The following is a 23,754-nucleotide window of genomic DNA, read 5'->3' on the forward strand; positions in this document are numbered from 1 at the left end:
CCTTGGGGAAAAGGTGGGAAATAAACACAATAAAGAAATAAGTATCTTAGGTAAAGGTAAAGGGACCCCTGACCATTAGGTCCAGTCATGGCCGACTCTGGGGTTGCGGCGCTCATCTCGCTTTACTGGCCGAGGGAGCCAGCGTACAGCTTCTGGGTCATGTGGTCAGCATGACTAAGCCGCTTCTGGCGAACCAGAGCAGCGCACAGAAATGCCGTTTACCTTCCCGCTGGAGCGGTACCTATTTATCTACTTGCACTTTGATGTGCTTTCGAACTGCTAGATTGGCAGGAGCAGGAACCGAGCAACGGGAGCTCACCCCGTCGTGGGGATTTGAACCGCCGACCTTCTGATCGGCAAGTCCTAGGCTCTGTGGTTTAACCCACAGCACCACCCGCGTCCCAATAAGTGTCTTACTTGTTATTAAACGATAATTAGTAAGTGAAGGTTACAGCCAGAACCCCCCTGCACCATCCATCCTGGCCTGTGATACAGTGCACCATGCAACAAGACCTGGATTATCATGGGATGTTACCAAACTGAGGGAAGGGGAGCTAAAACCTGCCAGGTACCTTAAGCTTGCCACCTCCGTTGTGACTGCTGTATACACCCCATCATCAGCACCCCAAGTGGTTACACCTGGAGGTGTCCAATGAGCAATAACTAACAGACAAGAATGAATTAAGCCCTTACCTTGCTCTCACGGGTGACATCTTGAACGGAGAGCTGTACCATGGGGTTGGGCTCCTTACTGGCCTTCTTCAGCTACGTACAGGATGAGGTGAGAGAAATGATGGACACAGAACTTATCCATGAACTATACAGCCCTTAACAGGTTTATCCCAACATATCTAAGAGGCCCCACTCTTTCCTTCTTGGCCTAAGATGGGGCTCAATGAAACATCCAGTTCCTTGGTTAAATTGTGCCAGGTGGCGACAGGGAACCCATTGCCCGCTCCCCATGTTGCTGGACTACAAGCCCCATCATGGTGCCATGCTGGCTGGGGCTCATAGGAACTGGTGTACAACATCTCAAGGGTTGCAGAGTAAGAGCTGAAGGGCCACCAGCTCCAGCTTCACCCTCTTGCGTGAGCTGACATACAAGCAAAGGGCACTTTCACCCTCGCAGCATCAGCAAAACAAGTTAGTTTGGCAAAGCCCTTCCCTTCCTTCATTCCCTCTGAGACAGAAAGGGCTCCTTATTGCCTCTCCCACATGAACAGAAACACAGTCTCTGTCACGAGTTCTTCCCTTACGAAGCCTGGCTGCTGATTTCTGAGCTCTAGTAAATGGAAGTGAACAGCACTGCTGTGTAACAAGGGGTAGTCTCTGCCAAAGCCTCTACTGCTACTTACACTGGGGAGGAGGGTTATTTTAAAGAGGTAGTTGCCCATGTCTCAGCTTGCATGGAAGTGCCAGTTTGCACCTTCTAGGCCACCAGGTGTGAACCCACCAGTTGTTATTCTGGTGCTGCCTAATAAGAAGCCCCTAAAACTGCCATCAGTTTATGAAGCTGGACAGCAAGAGCACACAGAATTACATTTTGGGTGGCCCCCTTACAATTATGCCATGCTGTTTGCCAAATCCCAAATATCTAACAGGAGGTTAAATAGGGCTGCCAAGGAACTGGAGACTTGGGACCCCTTCTCTTAAGTGTAAGGTGGCTTACAATTTAATAAACAACAAGCTCCCACTTTTGCTGAAGGGAAAGGGCCATCTTTAATTTTTTCTTCTTCATCAAATTTGGGAGTATGTGGAGTCTTTTCTTTAGCTGTGCACCGAGTTGGGAGGTGGGGAAAACCTATTAATACAGGAAAGGGCTAGCATTTTCAACATATATTATTTGGAACAGGGAATGGGAGTCTGTGGCCCTTCAGATGTTGCTGGACTACAACTCCCATCATTCCTGACTATGGGAGCTGGAGTCCAACAATGAAGCACCAATGGTTCCTCATTCCTGATCAAGAAGAATATTGCAATACTTGTTTTAAACCCCCCCCCCCCCCACTTATATCTGTTTTGGGATATGACAAAGTAAGACATTTAAACACACAACCTATCCACCCCAACCAGACCCAACTAGAAGAGATCAGGAAGCCTGTATCATCAAGGTTTCTGACTACTCACTGGGAGCTCTTGTGCCCTGTCAAGATAGACAACCAAGATGGCTGCTGATGGTGGTTCTGGTTTGGAGGAGATCGTTTTGTTCCACTGGAGAACCTTTAAACGGCACGCAAGAAGCAAAACAAACATAAAGTCAGCTCCACCATTTCTTCCCAAGATACCTTGCTGTCTTTCACCTTGAAGGACATCTCCCCCCACGCCACCCCAAAAAAACAAACACACTGGGGAGACACAAACAATGGGAGACACAGATTTCTCCAAAGGATATCTTTTTATTTCCATCTCTCTGTTACTGATTTGTTCATCTGAGCCCAGACCACACAAGAGGTCCAAGTATTGATTCTGCCCCTAGGTCTTCCAAGCCAGTTTCCCACAGAATCCGACTTGCCTCATGGAAACAGAACCAGGAGTCCTGATTTCCCTGCTGTAGTTACTATATGACTTGGGAGTCTGAATTTGGAATCCTCCACCCAGGGTCATCGTCCACTCCTCACATATTGCCCATTTCTGAGGAAACTCTTCTTCAAGGAAATACCTCATAGAAAAATGGGGGGGGGGGCGCTCTAGCCTTGCTCAACCCACCCAAAGCATCCCCCATTTTAAAAGGGTTCGGGATTAAAGGGGGTGGGGAGAACTTTGCCAGAGACCTTGGAAAGCTGCTACCAGAGTAGACAATACTGGGCATCTTCCTGCTTTTTTCAGAAAAGCATCAGCTCAGGCCCAGCCAACTCCAGACACATCCCCTGAGCTGAATTGGCCTCCAGGTCAAATAAGATCAAGGTTACACTCACCTGTTCCAGCTTAGAGATATCTGACATGAGGGTGTGCCACTCCAGGCGCAGGAGCACACGAGCCCGGCCACCATCTTGCAGAGGGAACCACTGCCAGGTGGGAGAAAGAGGGAGAGGATTAGGAGCACAGGGACAGACTTTGAATCTGAGGTACCATCACACTTACAGCCAAGGGACTCTTCCCTCTAACTATATAGCCCAGCTCTACATGATATGGCCCCCTCTGCTCCCCTCCCTCTGTCCCACCGCTCTTCTCATGAGAGACTTCAACACCACCTCTTTACCAATCTATGATGAAACACCATTCTTCCTTCTTCCCCACAGATCAGATATCAAACTCAAAGGCTATCCTGTTGTCTGGCACCATGTATGAAACCAGCCCCGTCCCCTCTTCTGCGCTCACCTCCTCTAGTACACGAGCCTTGAACACCTCCCCAAAGTCCAGTTTCATCCTGAGGAAGAAAAGAAGGTGGTAACATTTGCATAAGTACCGTCTCCTCGCTTTCAAGCCCAAGGTGCAGCAGATCAAGTGACCCTCATCCATAGAGATCCCATCTCCCATCATGGAGAAGAGAAGAAGAGTTTGGATTTGATATCCCGCTTTATCACTACCCGAAGGAGTCTCATAGCGGCTAACATTCTCCTTTCCCTTCCTCCCCCACAACAAACACTCTGTGAGGTGAGTGGGGCTGAGAGACTTCAGAGAAGTGTGACTGGCCCAAGGTCACCCAGCAGCTGCATGTGGAGGAGCAGAGACGCGAACCCGGTTCCCCAAATTACGAGACTACCGCTCTTAACCACTACACCACACTGGCTCTCCAATTTCCAGAGCTGGAGATGAAACCAATGACTCTGGGGCCTGAACTGGCCCTGCCTAACTCTTTAGCCCCCAAGTCCTCTCAGCATCAGAAAAAAGAGCAGAGGAGCCCCAGTTCCTCCCCTCCCCTCAGCTACTCACCCAGCTAGGTCTCACTCCCCTCATAGAGCTGGGAACAGAGCCCAGCCAGCCTCTCACCTGCCCAAGAAGTCATCCTGATCGGGGTCCTTGTCAAACAGCTCCACCTCCAGTTCCTGCCCCGGTACCTCGTGTACAATGAACTGTGGGGATAGTGAGGTGGGGGGTCAGAGCAGACACCACCTATTGTGCAGGCCGGAGGGGCCCTCTTCAGACAGAGAAAGGAAAGGAATGACAGTTGTGTTGCGTGAAGAGGACAAGCTAAGCCAGGGAGGGAGGATAGAAAGAAAGGGGGCTGAGCGTCCCCCTAAAAGTTTGCACTCAATTTTGCCACCTCAGTTGGCAGCCAATTACCTCATACATCTCATTCCACTTTGGGTTGAGGTCTTCATCAATGACTTTGCTGGTGAAGACCTGGGTTCCCACACGCACAACGGCGTATGGGTCTGACTTGCCCTCAATCATCCCTTTGATGTACTTATCCTTGGACTGCAGGTCCTTGGCCTCCCTCAGAAAGACACGGACGACACCCTGCAGGGGAGAGGCATGCGTCAGGTGCAGGGCTCTGGCCCACTCACAAGGATAACACCCTCCCCCAGGGCCTGCCTTACCCTGGGAATCGGGGAGCGCAGCTGAGCTGCTTCGTGGAGATCGGGGACCAGCGGGATGAGCAGGCGGTTGGGGAGAACCAAGAAAGAGGCAATGGAGTCCATGATCATGGTGTCAGACAATGAGCTGCAGAGAAAAGCCTTCTGTTTTAATGCAGTACACACCACCTTGCCTCTTGCCTACCATGCATCCCCTCCAATCTCCCAGAACACCTTTCTGTCCCACTGCGCCCCAGAAAGTTCTTCTCCAGCAAGACCCAGTTCTCCCACCAACCAATTTCTTCTCAAATGTTCTCACCTGTTTTCCATTGCACTCCTCACCAGTCCTATTGACTTCAGTGGAGCCAACCCCACTGGAGTTAGGATTGAAGTCTCCCCCCTTTACCCTTCTTGCACACTCAGCTGCTCTGATTATCTCCAAGAGAAGAAGCGCTTGAGAACATAGAAGCCTCATTCTTTTACCAGAGCGGTAAATTTTGATGGAGGAAGCAAACAAGACAACACCCTCTCCGACCTCCTACAAGAGCTGCAAGTCCAGAAGCCAGAGGTTCCCCATCTCTGGTTTTATCGTCAATCATGAAGCATTTACCTCAGTCCAGGAATGTCCAAGAGGTTGGTCATTCCAGTCCAGTTAATGTCCAGAGTCTGGGAAAGAAGGGAGAGGTGTGATTTAGAACCAGCTACAGAAATACTGGATGTGGGGGTGGATTTGGGTGGGGGGTTGGGAAGAAGCAATCAGGACTGAAGATATCCAGGTTCAAATCTCCATTCAGCCTTGAAGCCCACTGCGTGACCTCAGACCCCTCACCATCTCTTTCAGCCTAACCTTCCCCACAAGATTATTGTGTGAGAGAGAGCCTTGCTAAGCCACCCAGAGCTCCTTGGACAAATAAATAAATTCAATTAATAACTCCTGTGGGGTTTGTCAAAATCACTTGGGAGATCTCACAGCTGCAAAAATGTATGAATCCTCCTGTACTTCATTTTAATAAGAGAATTTACTAGTTGCAAACCAAGACTTCTACTCATGTGCAAGACATCTGCACTGGAATGACCGGCCCCTTGAATGTAGGAACTGATTCTGCTGCATGTTTTTAGGGAGACAGCATGAAAATTCTGCCTATGGTGTTGTTACCTGCGGCTGTAAAAGCTTTCATTAAAGTGGGGGTGGGCAAGTTTCTAGCTTTTGTGGTCTCAGGAGATACGCTTGAAAAGTACTGATAGTAAATAAAGAGCGGTTGCACAACATTTCCATAGTGAGGGATTTGGCTTCAACCTTATGCATAGGTCAGTGCCCCTTCCCAACATTTGCAAAACCAGAATGGGACGTGGCAGAAACATAGCTGTCAAGTGTCCCTTATTTGAAGGGACAGTCCCTTATTCCAGCGCCATGTCCCGCTGCTGTCCCTTGTTGATAGATGTCCATTAAATGTCCCTTAAATGATGTCCCTTAAATTTCAAAGGAAGCAGCTCCTCCCTGCCGGCCAGGGAGGAGGGAGGCTCCATCTGTGTTGCTTGGCTGTGCTGCTCACCCAATAAGAAGTCTAAGAACGACTAGGGGGTGGAGCTTGCATGCCTTGTGTGTGGCTAGTTAACGCAAGCTGAGGGGGTTTTTGAATGCTGGATGCCATTTTGTTGCACGTGCTGTTGCAAACTTTGCAGTGCAAAGCCAGGCCGGGGAGCCATCTTAAGTTGAGGCTGCGTAGGCCTTGTGGTGCATGTGATTCAGATTCTATTCAGTTGAACCTCTGGTTACAAAGTTGGTTGGACAGTATTCTCGAAGCTACCAGCATGAGTTTGACCAGACTGCAGGAGGACAGGAAGACTGGAGTGCCTGGAACAGGTGAGGCTGCAGGTCCCTTATTTTGGCTGCTGGTCCCTTATTTTCAAGGCTGCTGGTCCCTTATTTTCAAATCTGTAAGTTGACAGCTATGGGCAGAAAACTTACCGGACGGCGGATGAAGAACATGGTGAGCGCCCCGACAATTGGGACATCCCCAATGAGGGGCTCCAAGATGACCCGCAGCATGCCGTGCAGCTGAGAGAAAAAGAGAAGGTTGAGGTCGGATTCTCAGTCAATGCTGCTTTAGTCGTTTCTCATATTCCTGTGCTCTGGGACAAGCAGAGGAGACAAAGGCAACAGCGTCTGGTACAAATGATGCACCTACCATGCCAGCCGCTAATGCAGGCTGACAAACAACAGGGGCAGCCTGACACAAATCACAGCCCCACGGCAAGATTCACCCTTAAATTCAGGGATTGTGGGAGGCTGAGGAAAGGGAGGGAGGGAGGGTTGCCTCCACATGCGGCTTCTTGAAGGGAAGGGAAGGGAAGGGGCACCCAAAGATTTCTGCTTTTAATTACCAGGAGTAATTAAGGAGGCCTTCATCACTGCCTTCCTGCAGCTGCAGTGCTTTCTAAATAGTAGCTCAAAGGAATTAAGGAACTGGGTGGAAATGATACCCTTTCAAGGAAGGCCATGGATAAGAAGGAAGGCCTGCGGTTGCTGGGAGCTTGGACTGATCCTGTGCCATGGCAAAGGAGAAGTTCCTTGGGTTAAAAAAAGAAGAAGCCAAACTGTCTCTAAAAAGGCAAATCCATTACTGGGAACCGTATCAGCCTCTGAGATTTCTAGCCTACCTTTATGAAGCCAAAAACAGGACCACCTTACCTGCATGCCTTTCACCCCGGCCTTACAGAAAAATTTCTTGACCTCCACATCAATCTGGACGTCACCCACATAGCTGTGTTACAGGGAGGGAGGGAGGGAGGGAGGGAGGGCAAGAGACTAGCATGAGGCTCCAAGAAACCAAATAAAGCCATAAGACACTGCAAGAATGAAACACCAAGGCCCTAAAAGGGAACAGTTCCCCCCTTAATCTCCACCCACCCTGTTGGACCATTTTTTCAGGGGTTGTTGATTTTGTATGCTCTCCTGTCCCTCCCGGTTCCTCTCTTTTGGCCAGGAAGTGTGTGGGGAAGAGGTACTGCGGATATCCAGCATGGTCCATAAATGCAGCATGAATGAGTCTCTGGCTCTGCATAGGAAGAAACATTATCTTCACCCAAAGCAGAGCCTCACAGCAGAGCAACAGATTCTCCCTTGTCTCTCCCTTGCAAGTGACTTGTCTCTTTAAAGGAAAGTCAGCTGTGACAGGGCCAGTGGGATTGCAAAAAAGGAAAGGGACATAAGAACCACAAGGAGGCCCCCGCTAGATCAGCTCACATGACCACCCCGTCCAGTGCCAACATTGGCCAACCTGGCGCCTCTGGGAAGCCCACAACCAGGGGATGAGAACAATAGTGCTCGCACCTTCCCTCTGCAATGCAGCTCAACCTCCACAGTGCAGGACAAAACTTGCCCTCAGATCATGCGCTCTTCCAGGAAAGGGTGTAGAAAAACGCTCAGGTTCCAAAATGCAGCTTGTCAGAGTGACAAGTGCTTTGTGGGCCATTCAATGAAGAACAATCCGCTCCCCCCGCCCCATCCCGCCTTGATTCTGCTCCATTTATGAAGCTAACACAGCAACGTAAGAAAACCTTAGAACTTACCTAATGTTTAGGTCCAGCAAGATTTGCTTCTTGTTCAGGCCAGTGTGAACCTTAACTCCAATGACCTTGAGGGGCTAGGAGCAGAAGAAGGGTCGTTGTTTAAGCAAATAAAAATAGACTAAAACAAGGGAGGCGATGCCCCACCTCTCACTCCCCAGCAATCTCTGTTAAGGCAAACTGATGGTCCGTGGATGTCAAAGCTTTGCCAAAGATATACCTGCATCTCGGATAACCCTCTGATCCCTCCTCCAAGACACTGCTGCCACTCAGTGGGTCAACTGAGACCCACCAAGAGGTAAAATGGTTTTAGAAGGACTGAAATTAGGCTCCTGTACATTTCTGGCTCAGCCAATAATGAGAGGGCAGCTCTGGTTCCGGCTTTGGCTTGGGCTCGGTGGCGGGACTCGGTGGGCTCAGCAACTTTGTGTCTGGATTTTCACCTCTTGGAATATGGCAACCCTAAGGTTAGAGGACCAGGAGCTAGGGAACATTAGCCAAGAGGGAGAAACACGGAATTAGGTTAGATCCCTGTAACATGAACAATTGACAGTACTGCCCAGCCACCCCAGGTAACCTGAGCTTTCAACAACATTCATCAAAGTCACAGAGACCAGAAAACTTCATTTAGAAATAATAAAAAAAGTTTTAGTGTATTAGCTGAAATGTTGTTGCTACTTAAACACCTTGGAGACAGGTCCATGGCACAAATTTGGATAACACTAGTTAGATTATATGCATACGTGTTTCTGGGCAAATGAAACTGGGTGGCTGGGGTCTCCACCAGCATGGAGCTTTACAGTGCTTCCAGCAAAAGGGTTGTAAGTAAATAAATAAATGGAAAAGGGGCAGAAGATCTAGAGGCCAGCACAAAGGACCTTGGATTTGAGTAAGGAGGTCCTACCCACCCTAACAACCCCCCTGCAAAAAGGCAGCGTAATAAACACAATGTGTATATTAATAAAGCACTGGCTTCTGTTCTAGAAACAAAACCCTCCAAAAAACACACAATAATCACAGAACTGCAAAACATATGTAGCTCTAACTCAAATGTGGAAGCTGGAAGGAAATAAATAAGATAGCGACGATAAGACTAGGATGGAAAGGCAAGATATGAGATTGTGGTCCTTAGTCCATTAATAAGGAATCACCCCAGGAGCAAGTATAATGATTACGCAGCAGAATGATTGGATTCACAAAATCTTATTATTGGATTTTCTGCAGCGATACAAAATGCAAGACCATAAAATGTTCCTGCAGGATTATAACGTAAGGTTTCAAATAAACTAAGAAAAAATGTACAGACTACTGCTAGCATCCCAATAGGCGAAAAAATCCATTGCACTAGCGATGCATTAAAAAAAATAATCATTCAGTGCTTTCAATAAATTCTAGCCCAAGGTGTGTCTGGGGCGGGGAGGAAACCCTCTGCACATATGGGATGAAATCTAATGATTTCTTTCCCCTTATTTATGGACTTGTCCCCTGGAGCATGCTCTCCCTTAAAATTTATTTTTCAGCTGACAATTACCTTCTCTCCCATGTCAACCTTGGTGAATGTAAAGGTCTGCAAATGGGTGTTGGAGGCTCGGATGCTTGGAGCAATGTTTTCCACCAACAGCTTCTCCATGTACTGGCCAAAGAAGGGCCAAGCCTGGGCCAGGATCTACCATGCCGTGGGGTAAGCAGGGAGGGAGAGGGAGACAGAGAGAGATGTTAGTACTGTCATGATGCTGCCATGGCTGGGCAGGAACAATTCAGCCGACTGATTCTCACCTTGTTGAGCCATTCAGCTTTTTCAACGTCTGGGAAACTGACCTAGATAAAGGAATATATATATATAGATTAGCTCCAGTTGCAAGGGACCCACCTGCTGTGGGTTCCTAGACAGACTAGGAAATACCTCCTTCATTCCCGCAAAGAGAGAGAGATTGTGCATCACTCTTAGGCAAGATCACTTTCGCAAGAGGAATTGGTGAGACTTTACTATAGAAGAGTCAGTGTGGTGTGGGGCAGGGGGAAGGGAACCTCAGGTCTTGGGGCCCAATGTGACCTCCAGGTTTATCGGGTCCTTGGGACCCTCCTCCCCAGGACACAGCCCTCCCTGACCCACACCCTGCCTTAGTGCCTCTGCCTGGCAGGAATGTGCCCTTGAACTGCAAATGGCTCTTGTTGTCTGGATGGAGGGATGTGTGCGTCTATGGAGGAAAGCGAGTGATGGGTGGACTGAGGAGGCTGGGCTTCAGATCCTGGTTTAGCCATGAAGATCACGAGGTGCCCTGGCCTAGCCACCATCTCTCTTCCTGATCTCTAACACAGGGTAAAATGGGATGAAATCATTTGTGCTTCTTGAAGGAAGGGCACATTACAACTGTGAATCATGAAAGAGAGGACAATTTGGGTACTTGGTGCAGGAAGGAGCACTGTAAAATTCTCAGCATTTTTTTTAAAAGCAGGTTGCAATATTTAGCAATGCGAGTTCTCAACAGTTGGCTACAGTACAGTGGTACCTCGGGTTACATACGCTTCTGGTTACAGACTCCACTAACCCAGAAATAGTACCTTGGGTTAAGAACTTTGCTTCAGGATGAGAACAGAAATCGCGAGACGGCAGCGGGAGGCCCCATTAGCTAAAGTGGTGCTTCAGGTTAAGAACAGTTTCAGGTTAAGAACGGACCTCCAGAACGAATTAAGTACTTAACCAGAGGTACCACTGTATTTCAAAGTGTATGCCATAACATTCCGCCAGCAATGACAAGATGAACCACCCACGATTCCACTTCTTCACCACCAGCTAGGAGAGGTCTCAACTCACTCTTTAAAACTTTTAAGATTATCGCTAAAACAGCAAACCTGAACTTAATTCAGCGTATTCACTTATAGAGCTGTGTTGCTGCTGACTTGGAAACCTCCAACACACCAGATTCCCTTTAACACACACAACTGACTGACGTTACGCTCCACACAACAGACTCATGAACAAACAGGAGGGTTATCAGGAAAATATGTCACTGAATATAGGCAGAGCTCCAGATGGGGGATCATGAGCCTGGAGTTCAGACCCTTGGACCATATTATGAGACAGTTCTGCACTTAGTCATTGTCTATCATGTCAGCTGTTTGGTGGAGTGATTTTGGGGGAGGCAGAACTCAAAGAGGACCACAAGGCTGGAGTTCAGACCCTGGGCTGATAGGATGAGCCATTGCCACACTTAGTCATCGTCCATCCCCATGTCAGCTGTTTGGTGAAGCAATTCTATCTTTGACCGTGCATTTTCTTAATCCGCTTGCTCAGAATTGAGTGGGGTGGAATTGAAGAGGAGCGGCTGCAAGAGATTCTTTGAAATCCTGCAGGGCGGGTGGGTGATGGGGGACATAAGGAAAGCAGCTGATCTTCAGGCCATGGTTATCAAGCACACGCCCGTCCTCTTCCTCAGGAATCATGCTACTGGCAGCTTGAGCATAGCCTGCAGTTTCTTAGAGGGTGTGAGCCCTCTGCTATGCGCAAGTATATATGCGCAAGTGAGAGAGAGAAGAGAGAGAAGGAGGAGAGGCCTGGCACATTACAGACAGAGGCGAAGGAAGGTCAGGTGGTACCCAGTGTGGAAAATTTCTTGCCACCCCCCCCCCCCACATTGATATATACATTTTTGCCTGCAAAAAATGGTTTTACGTTATTTCATATTTTCTTACAAAGGAATGATGATAATAATAATAATAATAATAATAATAATAATAATAATAATAAACAACTTTTATTTATATCCCGTCCTCCCCGGCCAAAGTCGGGCTCAGGGCAGCTAACATCAAATACAAAACATTGGTGTAAAATCAAACAATAATTAAATTACCTCCTAAAAACATGTCAAAATCAAATTAAAGTCTAATTAGATGGCTTTCCACAGGGTTAGGGTTGGGAACAGTAAGTGCTCCACTGAATTGAAATTTCAGCCTTCACGACATAGGAAAACGGCCAAGTAAACAGCTATTTTCATGGAGAAGGGTCACGATATTAACAGATATGCATGAAATTTCATATATAGCTATATAATCCCTAGTGTAGTATGATAAGACCTTTGGAGCAGGCATTTTCAAAAAAAAGTTTTTTATGAACCGCCCTAGTAGGGCAGTTAATTGTTCCTTGATCATTTGTCACCCCCCTCCAATGATGGAACCTGAGAGCCCCCCCTTCCTCCGCCCCCGATTACAGATGCCCTATGCGGAGCTCAGTTGTTAGTAGGAAATAGGTGAGGAGCCTGTGACTAGATTGTCGCATGAAACTAAGCAGACACATATGAACCGAATTGGAGGAAATTGCCACTCACTAGGGTCATCACTGGAGGCCCTCTTATGTGCTCCATCAATCTGTGTGGCTGGGATCAGAGAGAAAGACGGAGCTTCTGAACTCCCTCCCCAGAGGGACTCACCTTGCCTCTTTTCTTTCTGCCAGGTGGAAAAGACCTTTCCTTTCAAATGATAATGATGTATGCCTAGGGTTCCTGGACATACCCGGAATACTGCAGTTGGTAGCAGTGTCCAGGTAAAAATTGTTTTACTACAAAGGAATTTCAGAAATAGACTGGAAAGAGAAGCTGCTGAATTGCAACTCATTACCAAACTTAAAACCATGGAGACACCTGGTTTGAACAAAGACATTGGATTCTTATCCCATTATACATGACTAAGCCATTTCTCACCTTCTCACCCCTTGCCTTTTCCTGTAAGACCTATTACAGTCGTTAAGAGTCGTCAGCAGGCTCATCTCAGCTATCTCCCATTCCCACCACCCTTCTGAGTAATACCCCTCCCCACCTTCTCACTATATAGAAGGATCTGGCAACTTCTGTTTCAGTGTATCTGAAGAAGTGTGCTTGCACACGAAAGCTCATACCAAGAACTAACTTAGTTGGTCTTAAAGGTGCTACTGGAAGGATTTTTTTATTTTGACTATGGCAGACCAACACGGCTACCTATCTGTAACAGGTAAAAATTGGTGAGATGTCCTGAAAAATCTGAATTTCCACAAATATGGTAACCCTATATATATAGAGGGACACGGGTGGCGCTGTGGTGTAAACCACTGAGCCTTGGGCTTGCGATCAGAAGGTCAGCGGTTTGAATCCCCGCAATGGGGTCAGCTCCCGTTGCTCGGTCCCTGCTCCTGCCCACCTAACAGTTCGAAAGCACGTCAAAGTGCAAGTAGATAAAATGGTGGGAAGGTAAATGGCGTTTTCGTGTGCTGCTCTGGTTTCGCCAGAAGCAGCTTAGTCATGCTGGCCACATGATCCAGAAAATGCCACAACCCCAGAGTTGTTCAGACTTAGCTGTCAGGAGTCCTTTACCGTTACCTTTTTAACCCTATATATGCCAGCCCTGCTTTAACCTTCTCCGATTGTGTCTTGTTAATGCTTGTTAATGCTAATGTCTTCCTGCTGTTGCTTTAGTTAAACAGGATGCTAGGATCGTAATGGTCTTTCCCAGCTTCTGTTTTATGATGCCTCAGTCATTGTGAATGATATCTTATTCTACTGCTCTTGTTCTGCTTTTTTGAAAAAAGTATCTGGTTGTTTTCTAAAAAACTGAATTTAAAAATACTAATGCGAACAAGAAAGCAAATGGAAAATTAATTTGTTCCCCCAATTTTATCTTCTCCATTCCCAAAAGGGGAACTTCAAAGACACGACAACTCCTCATTCTCAATGGCTCACACCGAACAGAGTGATCTGACACTTTCATATAGCAAGTACATGTTATTTTGGGGCGCAGTATCACAGGAAAAGCACATCATTTCCAACAAACTTGATACCGGTAAGTATGAGAAATCTTTTTGTTTGTTTGTTTTAAGCTATAGATGCATTTGAGAAGTTTCATAGGAGAATGGTGAAAATACATGGCTGAGATATGAATCAGCATCAGGACTTGTAGATGCACACACACAAGAATGCATCCTGCTGCCTTTTTTCTTCAACTGTGAAGAAAAGCTTAAGTACACATGAGTAAGGTTGCACCTGATGAAGTCCACAGAAATTCCAGTGTTGGGGCATGTATGTAGGAGAAGAAACAGCCCCAGACCTCCTTGCCTAACACTAGAAGTCTCCCACACCCTGCCGCTATTCCACAGCACATTCCTCTTCAAAGTCTGGCCCAAACTCCTTTTTGTCCCCCTCAGAGATTTCTATTTTTTTAAGTGAAGATTAAAATGAATGAGGAACTAGCATGTGGAAGCAAAGCAAATTCCTTGACACAGAATGTGGATCACAGTAGTGCAGAAACTGAGGTGTCCCTATCTACGACACAAGAAGCACAAAGCTTTCAATTATCAAGTAAAAATTGTTGTGGGTTTTTTTGGGGGGTGGGGGGAGAACAAGCAAGCAGATGTCAACCTTTGCCTCCCTCTTGACATGATTTTTAAAAAGCTGTTGTATAGAATGGTAAAGACGGAGTTTTCTTGTCCATGACTACCAAGGAAGTACAAGCTGAAGTAAAAATAAAAAATAAAAAATCAATTGTTCCACAATTGTGACAATCATTAGGCAATGAAGGAGTGCAGACTTCATGCAATGCTGGAAAAACAGATTATAAAACAACAATGGATGAATTAAGTCTGCCTCATACAGAGAGAAAGAAATGATGGGATGATACCAGAAATCTGCTTCAGTGACGCAGAACAACTCCTGCCTCTCTGCAGACACCTGCTCTCTATTACTCCCACTCAGCTAGGCTTTTGCACTCCTGTGCGGTGCCTGGTTCACTGCAGCCAACTTCAGTTAAATTGCCATGGTAACTAACACAAACAGGAATGGCCTAGCACAACAAGGCCACAACCACAAGCTCCACCACCCTTAGTCAGAAACCCACAGCCAGTGAAAATGAAAGTGGCCAGTTTCCCCTACCCACTCCACTTCCGTGTAATTTCAGATTATTTTTTAGAACTAGGACTCGTGAACCCTATATTTTGGTTTCCAAACAGTTAAAGAATAATGTTCAAAGTATTAGAAGCAAACCACAACTGGGGGTGGGGAAACGGATATGTTGCCTTACTCATTCAGATTTACCTGGAGCCACCTATTTTGCACCCAGATCCTGAACTCTTTCATTCTTGCTCTCTGCTTTTGATACAACAGGCATGAATAAGACAAGTGTGGACTGATGTGTGAAAGACCCAGCTCAATTCCCCTCCACCCCACGCAAAAAAAGTTCACTGCTGGTCTGGAGAAGAGCTCATATTTATTCCGTATTAACATTCCACTGTAGCCTTGAAGCAGCTCACACAATTTTTTACACCATTAAGAAGGTCAAGAAATCAATGTCAAAAGAAGAGTTTGCCCTAAACCAGGGATGGTGAACTTTTGGCCAGCCAGACGTTGCTGGGATCCCTGGCTGTTGACCGACAGTGCAACTTACAGTGCAAGCTGGGACTAGTGGGAATTAAGAGTCCAACAACAGTTGAAGGGCCATGTAGGTCCCCCATCTCTGCCCTAAACCTTCCACAAATAGCACCCCACACCAGCAGGGCCCTCACAGAGGGGCAAGGCGCAGAGTTTCCCATCAGGAAGTGGTCCTCTGGTCAGTGGATGGGAGCTCCGGGCTGTCCTTCAGCTCCTTCTGTAGTCAGCTGCAATGGGGGTTCTCCCCAGGAAAGAAGAAATAAGAAGGAGCAAGCTGGAGAGTCAAGCTGGTATCTAAGGCAGTGGTGCATTTCCAGCCCAGAGGACCTAATTTATATCAGACAGGTCAGACACAGAACAGTGTGGTGATTAAGAATACAGTGCAAAAGCTGAGTTCCTTTTTATTTATCTTTAAATAGCTCTCATGCCAACTCCCAGTCTGCCTTTTTGAAAAAGCATATGGATTGTAACTGGGAGAGGCTATGTGGCTCTGTCAAAAGTGGTTGTGGGTCTTATTTCCACTGCTGCCTAAAACGTACAGATTTTTGTAAATGATGCTTTGAGGACTCCAGTTGAGATAAACTAAATCAGTGCTTGGAGAGCACACTGATAACGGTCAGAATAGTCCATACTGGGTCAGATCACTGGTCTTTAACTGGTGGGTCAGAACACACTGCCAGGTCACAGGAAGGAGGGTTGGAACAGCAGCACAACTCCCATATGTCAAAGAATTAAGAAGCCCCCCCCCCCCAATGCAGGCTTGAGTTAAAAGCAAGCCCCAGTTTGAAGACCTTTAAGACTACTGGGCTAGATGGATGGTATTCAGCATCGAGTACCTTCATGACTCAGTATAGTAGTTTCATGTGCTCCCAGGAAAATGGGCAAGGGGAGGTGGGGAAGAGAATGTGAAGAGGGCAGCAGAGATTCAGTCCCTTTTGCCCACCTGGGGAAGCTGTATCTCTCCAATATAAGAAAAGAGGTTCTCCCTTGTGAGTGCTGTCCCATCACGGCCCCTGAATGTACAGCAGCTACTCGAGGTCAATTTGTTCTCTATAATATTGTCAAGAGGAGAACTAGGACGGGAGCAAGTCAATAGACGCCTTTATCCTCTGGACAAAAGGGACCTTGTGTTCTGCTGCGTGGGCGTGAGGCCTCCAGGAGTACACAATGCAAGCAGCATGGCCAGCCAAACTTTTAAAAAGGAGCCTGCGTGCATCCACTTCTCTGGCTGAGTATGCTCCTCGCTCTTATCCCAGCTGCCAGCTGGGGGAGTACAGTTGTTTTTCGGGCTGTCATCCATGCGCCTGCAGTAATTTCTCTCTCTCTTTTAGATCTATAGAGCAATAGAAGAAAACCACACTGTCCTTGGGCAAGGGAGGAGCCAGCAATCCTGGCTCCTTAAGCCAGAAGGGAACATCCCTGGGCAGCTGTTTCCGCTTCCTCTCTGTGCAGAGAAATAGTAAGGTTGCAGGCGGGGGGCGGGGGGGGGGGATAGGAAAGAGAGAGAAAAGACCAAGGACAGAAAGGCTTTTTACAGCACTGCTTGTTTAAGATAACCTAACACCCTGCTGCAGACATTCAAGGACAGATGATACAACTGCAGCTCAAAGCCAAGCCATCTGCATCAACATATAAGCCCACAATGCTTATTTCTCAATAGCTGGGTGATTTATTTTAACTCAGTGGTTTTGTACCCAGTTTACCCACTTCCTCCTTCCATAGTAATCAGGGCTCTGTTATTTCTGTGCTGTGTGTGTGTGTGTGTGTGTGTGTGTGTGTGTGTGTGTGTGTTTTGGTTTTAAGATACATCATATTTGCATGCATGCACGCCAGATATGTGCCACTATTGGGCACAGCTAAACACACCAGACGGTGTGCAACACCCGGAAGGGAGAGTGTGTTGAAAATACGCTTGTGTTGCAGATGGCAAAAGGGGCATTAAGTGCACAAGATTAAGGAAATGAAAAACAGGAGAGGGTCAGAGGTCTTCGTAAAGGATTGTAGAATGTTTGTTTAAAGAAAATACTGTTGAACTACTGATATAGAAGTGGGAAAGGGAGATACGAGGGTTACGGATGGGGGGGCTGCCAGACATTTACCCACATGCTTCTTGATAGCGGCAAGATCCTCCTTGGCAGTAAGACTAGCACTTTGGAAATAAAACACCCAGACTTTTGCCACGGGGATGAACAGGGTCAGCATCTCTTCTCGACAGTGGTACAAGATGATTTGCATGGGGATCACGCCTGGAGTTTGGAATGCACTGATTTTCTTGTTAAGTCCCAGATCATGAAACACAGTCAGGGACCGGCCCACCTATGAGACAATTCATACCCCCTCCTTGCTCCTGATGTAGACCTTCATTCTCCCCTTCTTCCCTGGCAGGAACGGAGGAGGGGCGCCATTTTGTGGTTCGCCTCAGGTGCCAAAATGTATTGGGCTCATCCTGAACACAGTATCCACAGTTTTTTGGTGCTGTGTGAGATGAACTGGTGGGACACCCTGTTCCCTACAGAGGCAGATAGGAAGCCAAGCACATGACAACAGCTCTCTTCCATTATCTTTAAACGCTTTCAAAGAGATGGTAACTGTCTTTCAGTGTTCAGTGTCTTTCAGTGTTGCTATAGGGGCTGAGAAAGAAATAACCCTGGATATCAAAGCCGAATCCCAACAGAATTAAAGTATCCCCTCTCTCCTTATTTATATTTATTGAGAAATATTTATAGCCTCACCTACTCACCAAAGTTCTCAAGGCAGCTGTAGCCCCAGTTCAATACACCCTAAAACAGACAACAGTACAATACACAAAGGTGTGCATATATAAATCTGACCCCCAGTTCCCCCAGGTGGAAAAGAGTCCCCCCACAGCTTAGCAAGATTTGGAGAGAGCAGGCCAGGGGGGTGAGAGAAGGACTGTTTTCTGTCACCTCAGAGCACCTGATTAATGTGTTATTCTGATTAAACATGAGCCAAAGGCAGAAAGCACACAGAGAAGCAGTGAAGAGAGGAAGGGCCATCTGCTTCTGGGAAAGGAAACTAAGCAACCCTCAAGCAAAGGGATAGCAAGCCGGATGGGCTAAAGCCAGCCTGGAGCTCCATCAACCTATTTATACCAGAATAATGCAGAATCAATGCATGACGCTCAATAAGTATAAAAAGCACGCGGTTAAAATCAAGCCTCGTTCCTTTTCTCGTAACACACATACACAGAGTTCCCACTGTGGATTTGAGTATCACTTGGAGGACACATTGTCCTCCAAAAGCTCACCACTTGAAAAGAGTAGGCCAGTTTGTAGGCATTCCAGCCAAACATTTTAAGCATCAAGCTGCAGCACCTGCTCCTAAATGGGTGGTGAAGAAGAGGAAGAGGAAGAGGAAGACGAAGAAGAAGAATTTTGGACTTGATATCCTGCCATTCACTCCCCTTAAGGAGTCTCAAAGCGGCTAACAATCTCCTTTCCCTTCCTCCCCCACAACAAACACTCTGTGAGGTGAGTGGGGCTGAGAGACTTGAGAGAAGTGTGACTGGCCCAAGGTCACCCAGCAGCTGCATGTGGAGGAATGGGGAATCGAACCTGGTTCACCAGATTACGAGTCCACCGCTCTTAACCACTACACCACCTGGGTTAACACAGCTGAGTGCCAACTCTCAAGCACACAGGCAAATACATCCCAAAATGCATGTAGCTTACAAAGTGTTCTGACTCGAGCACACATCTCTGTTTGCCATTTTTCCCTTGAAAGAACAATTATTTTTTTTTAGTAAGAACATTTGCAAAGCTTCTCTACCTGGTTGGCTGGAAGCAATTCTTACTCCCCATAGGCGAGCAGCTACTTAAAGGCTACCCTCATGTTAATTCCTCCTTGCGTGCATGAATGGCGTGTGTGGCAAAAGAGCAACACAGAGACAGGGAGACACACCCCACTTGAAGAGTCAGGCCACTGGTCTATCTAAAGCAACACTGTCTGCACAATGCCTGGCAGAGGCTCTCCACGCTTTCAGACAGGAGACTTTCCAAATCGTCCCAGGGGGTGCCAGCAATTCAAGACAGGACCTTCTGCACACAAAGCACTGAGCTGTAACACCTCCTCTGTGAACTCGGATGGCAGAGGTCTAGTTTGTATGTGCAGGAGAATCAAACAATAGAGCCTTTCCAGACTGTGCCACCCTGAGCTGCAGGTGGGCATCTGCATACTTGAAAGTTGCCCCGTAAAATAGAAACAATTTGCTCATAGAAAAACAATAGTCCAGGGTCATTTCTCTAGAACACTTGTGTGCTGTCCCCGGCTCCCAGAGCCAGGGTGTACACCGGCAAGACATTTAAGACTTTTTAGTTGAAAATGGAATGTGTGCCCTAAAATACAATCCCCCAGTGGCTGCATATTATAATAGGCAGATCAGGAGTAGAAGACAAGCTGTTTTTCAGTTAAGCCTGTCCATTAATTATCTTCTCACTGGGAAAATACCAATAAGTTTCCAAAAACCTCAGAGTTTGCTAGAATAAAGTATTAAAAAACTGCTATAGTATTTCATAAGCCAAACCTGGGAATAGACTAACATGCAGCAATTTCTCTCTTCCCTCTTCTCCAACTTAACACACAACAGCCACAAGCTTTCTCATTGCATTCAGGCAGCAGCACTTTATTCTGTTTTCCCGACATTTCCTCACCTGAACATTTTCATGTTGTGTGTGTGATCTTTCACACAACATACAAACCACTTCGGGAAAACTAGCAGAGTCTATCAGGAGTTTAGCACTCGTTTCAGGATATTTGCTTTCCTCCCCCAACCCCCCCCCCAAACATTTGCAACCCTGTTAACCTGGAAAATCACTAGGAGTTTTTACGTTGTAATTTCAAGCAATGAAATTTCATGCAATGTTCAGCATATAGTTATTTCACACCATTTAAAACTTAGTGTGACATGGTGGCATACATCAATCAAAGAGCCACTGCTCCATAAAGCAACAGGCAATGCAGTGTAGAAGGAAGGTTAGAATCCGGGATAGAAAGCGTTAGTATTATAACCAGGAAAACTAACACGATAATTCCCATGTCTGAATGCACCCACTGATTAGTTATGAGATACAAAAGACATTTTGACCCAGTGAAGCCCTCACTAAGGGAAGGGGAGGGCAATTTTATCTATCTCCAACCCCCCCCCAACAGCCCCTCCTACTGCCCCCCTCTCTCTTTTTTTTTAGAAATAAATATTTACCGGTAATTGTCTGTGGTCTCGACTCTTACTACCAACTACTACAGATGTTATTCGAATGCTACAACAGAGTTTAGACTGCGACAACTGTTTTTCAAATATATTTTAACTACTTCTCACTTTGAAATAAATACATGTTTTGGTTTATTTTTCATATTTTCAGATAGATTATCCAACTACGCATATTCAACCAGTTTTTGAGTCCATTCTGTCCTTGAAGGAACTTTGTCACTATTCCAATTTGATGCAATAAGCATCCTGGCAGCCACTGTGGCATAAAGGAAGATCTCTCTTACGTTTTTAGGAATATCCGAATCTATGATTCCCAATAGGAAGGCTTCTGGTTTTTTCAAAAAAGGAACATTTACTCCTACTGCCTCTTAACCCTCCAGAGCATATTGTAATGGTTGTGGGGGGGAATGACAGGAATTGCAGGTGGGAGGAACTGGGATAAATGGCCTTCCCTCACCCTTCTGGGTCAAAAGCCCTTTCATGAACCAAAAGAGTGTTCTACAGTTGCTTAATACCTCTCAGCATGAGAGACTGAACCAGTATAGAAAAAGGACCTCCCTGGGTGGGAAAGCAGTGGAACAAATGAGAAGTTGCTGCTTTCTAGGCACAGGACAAGTAGAAGAGTGGATGAGCTGGCTGTAAATTATTCTTTTATGCTAACAAAGGGCTTTGTTGGTGGAGGAAGGGTAGGGGATGAGAGAGAACTGTGGGTGCAACTTCCACTTCATCCATTTTGTTTAGTTATAAATTATATTTATATGTGGAATTTTATTGTGTTTGTGTGCTTGATTTGTATATCTCATCTTCTTCTCTAATACTTAAAAAAATATTGTGCTTTATTGTTAATGATAAGGTGGATTATTTGCATCTGAGTCTCCCTTGTGATGTTTTGTTTTGATTATCTTGCAATGTTCTACTACTTGATTACTTAAGCCTGCTGAGAGATTCCCTTGGAAATGTGAAGTATAGAAATGATCTAAATAAATAAACCTGGTATACTTAAATTGCCCACCAAATTTTGGCAACCAGCTTGGTTGCAGTGAGAGAAATAACCCAACTAAATGCAACAGTGCAATGCTGAAGATGGTTCACAAACAGTGCATCCCACCCTCCTCCTTTTAACTCTGCCCCATAGCTATTAAAATAAATAGAAAGTTTGCCCAGGTCCACTTCCAAACCGGCTGGGCTTGTTCTGGGACTGAAGAACTTGTCAAGATGTTTGCTTTCCTAAATGAAGAAACTTGAACTGAACATACAAGTAGCTTTTGAGGTTAACAAATACTGTGGTTTTTCAGGATATCATGCTTCAACTCCTGTATCAACTACCTAATATTGTTCTGGGCAAGTTGTTTCTGGCCACCTCCCCATGTTGCCTCGGGACAGTGCACTGTAAGGCGATAGCAGCAAGGAGATAAAAGCCACGAGATGAACCGTTCTTGCAGTTTGGGGTCTGTGGTCATATGCCTGCGCTGGTCACCACCGCAAGTACCACAAATGCACCAGAAGCAGATGCTCGACTCAGTCCGCTTTGCTACGTGCAGAAGGAAATCGATTTTTGCAGAGACTTCAGCTGCAGTGCCACCTGACAATATTAGATCACTGGATATGTGGTGTGGGCGGGCCTGCTGGTGGGCAAACATCTGCCTTCCTCACGCAGTCATCTCACAAAGGAGAACGGCAAGACCGCTGCCGCTTCAGGCTTTCTCAAATTCAGAAAGTCAAATGACCTGAGCAGCCCATGACTAAGAACAAACAACAGACTTAAGTATATTTGCTAAAAACCAATGGCCGTCACAAAAATACAGACCTAATGGAGAGATGTCTGATCCACGGGCTGCTAGAGGAAAACATAGAAGCCTAACAGGGCACCCGAGGCAGACCCCAAAATGACGCCCCCCTCCCTCCTTCCAGGGAAGGAAGAGTGACGGACAGCTTACATCAGGAATAAGGAGGGAAGGAAGATCAACTTCAGGATCTGCTGCCCCTGTGGATTCTACCATCTGAGGCAGTCACTTCACTTTGCCTCATAGGTGGGCCGGCCCTGAAACCCAATATAATTTATCCCCATTAACCCATAAATAACAAGCTCTCTCCCTACCATGCCATCATAAAATGAAAGTGTCTGAAAGGCCTCTTTCAAAAACCTATCCCTAGGGGAATTATACAGGGAACAATACAGTACATAGCAAACAATATATTCCACCCCCGCCCCCCCTTGGCAGCAATGCATAAACACTTTTTAGGTATTCAAACACATCACCTCTCTGAACATGTTGTAGTGTGCAGGCATACTGTGGCACATCAAAGGGTAAATGTTTTCTTTATTCCACTGACAGATCATTCCATAAACTAATCTGGCAGATTTCGCAGAACATAACAATGGAACATTGCATCGTTTGAAGATAACGTCTACTTAACAGTCCCATTACACCAACAGCCCCAGTCTAGTTTTCTTTCTTTTTTATTGCAACAGATTTGCAGTTAAAGGAGTTAACAGCCTTAATAAGGATATTGGGAATCAGTCCCTACTCAACTGTACGGGCTTTGCATTTGTTGGTTAAATTTTGTACAGATTTTTCAGAAATTTGTTCCACCCAACTATTCTCCCACCACGGCCAGAAACTGCATATGCTGTCATTTCAGCCAGTACAAAACGAAACACAATATGATCTCTGGACATTACTGAAGAAAACCCACCCTCAAATCTTATTGTGGCAACAGGAGTGCCAGGTGGTTGGCTCACAAGCTGTGACAACCATTGCCTAGCTGCACACTTCTGTATCACTTTGTGGAACGATTATCCCCACAAAAGATATTGAGTAGTATACAACTAACTACTCTAGTTCGGTTTGCACAGGGATTTTGCTTGCGTGATGGAACTCCCCCACCTCTCCCTCCAGGTCTGTTCTGGGGGTTCCCCCAAACTTCTGGAGCAGATTTGCAGAGGACACAGGGCACATGTGGAGAGAGAAAGCGAAGAGAAGTCAATTGTGCAAGCAGAAATCTTTTCACTGACGGAATGAGTTAGGTGGACACTGCCCTTTAAGTGAAGGAGGCACTAAAATTACCTACCCACAAGGAAGCAACTGAAATTCCCCTTGCCACGCACTCC

General features: G+C 46.3%; 1 protein-coding gene across 1 annotated transcript in view; it reads right to left on the reverse strand.

The window, feature by feature from the left end:
* Positions 1-23,754, reverse strand: part of ESYT1 (extended synaptotagmin 1) — a 58,016-nt gene that overhangs the window by 21,687 nt on the left and 12,575 nt on the right. Inside the window, exons 2-14 of the mRNA XM_080994444.1 lie at positions 9,804-9,845; positions 9,559-9,693; positions 8,031-8,104; positions 7,150-7,222; positions 6,427-6,516; positions 5,068-5,123; positions 4,482-4,605; positions 4,225-4,401; positions 3,931-4,013; positions 3,319-3,367; positions 2,916-3,005; positions 2,128-2,220; positions 694-765 (exon numbers count right to left, since the gene is read on the reverse strand). Of these exons, the coding sequence (XP_080850570.1) occupies positions 694-765; positions 2,128-2,220; positions 2,916-3,005; positions 3,319-3,367; positions 3,931-4,013; positions 4,225-4,401; positions 4,482-4,605; positions 5,068-5,123; positions 6,427-6,516; positions 7,150-7,222; positions 8,031-8,104; positions 9,559-9,693; positions 9,804-9,845 (1,158 nt within the window). The remainder of the gene's footprint in view (positions 1-693; positions 766-2,127; positions 2,221-2,915; positions 3,006-3,318; positions 3,368-3,930; positions 4,014-4,224; positions 4,402-4,481; positions 4,606-5,067; positions 5,124-6,426; positions 6,517-7,149; positions 7,223-8,030; positions 8,105-9,558; positions 9,694-9,803; positions 9,846-23,754) is intronic.

The sequence above is a fragment of the Podarcis pityusensis genome (genome assembly GCF_964106645.2).
Source record: "Podarcis pityusensis genome assembly, chromosome: 2".
In the NCBI taxonomy this organism is placed as follows: Eukaryota; Metazoa; Chordata; class Lepidosauria; order Squamata; family Lacertidae; genus Podarcis; species Podarcis pityusensis.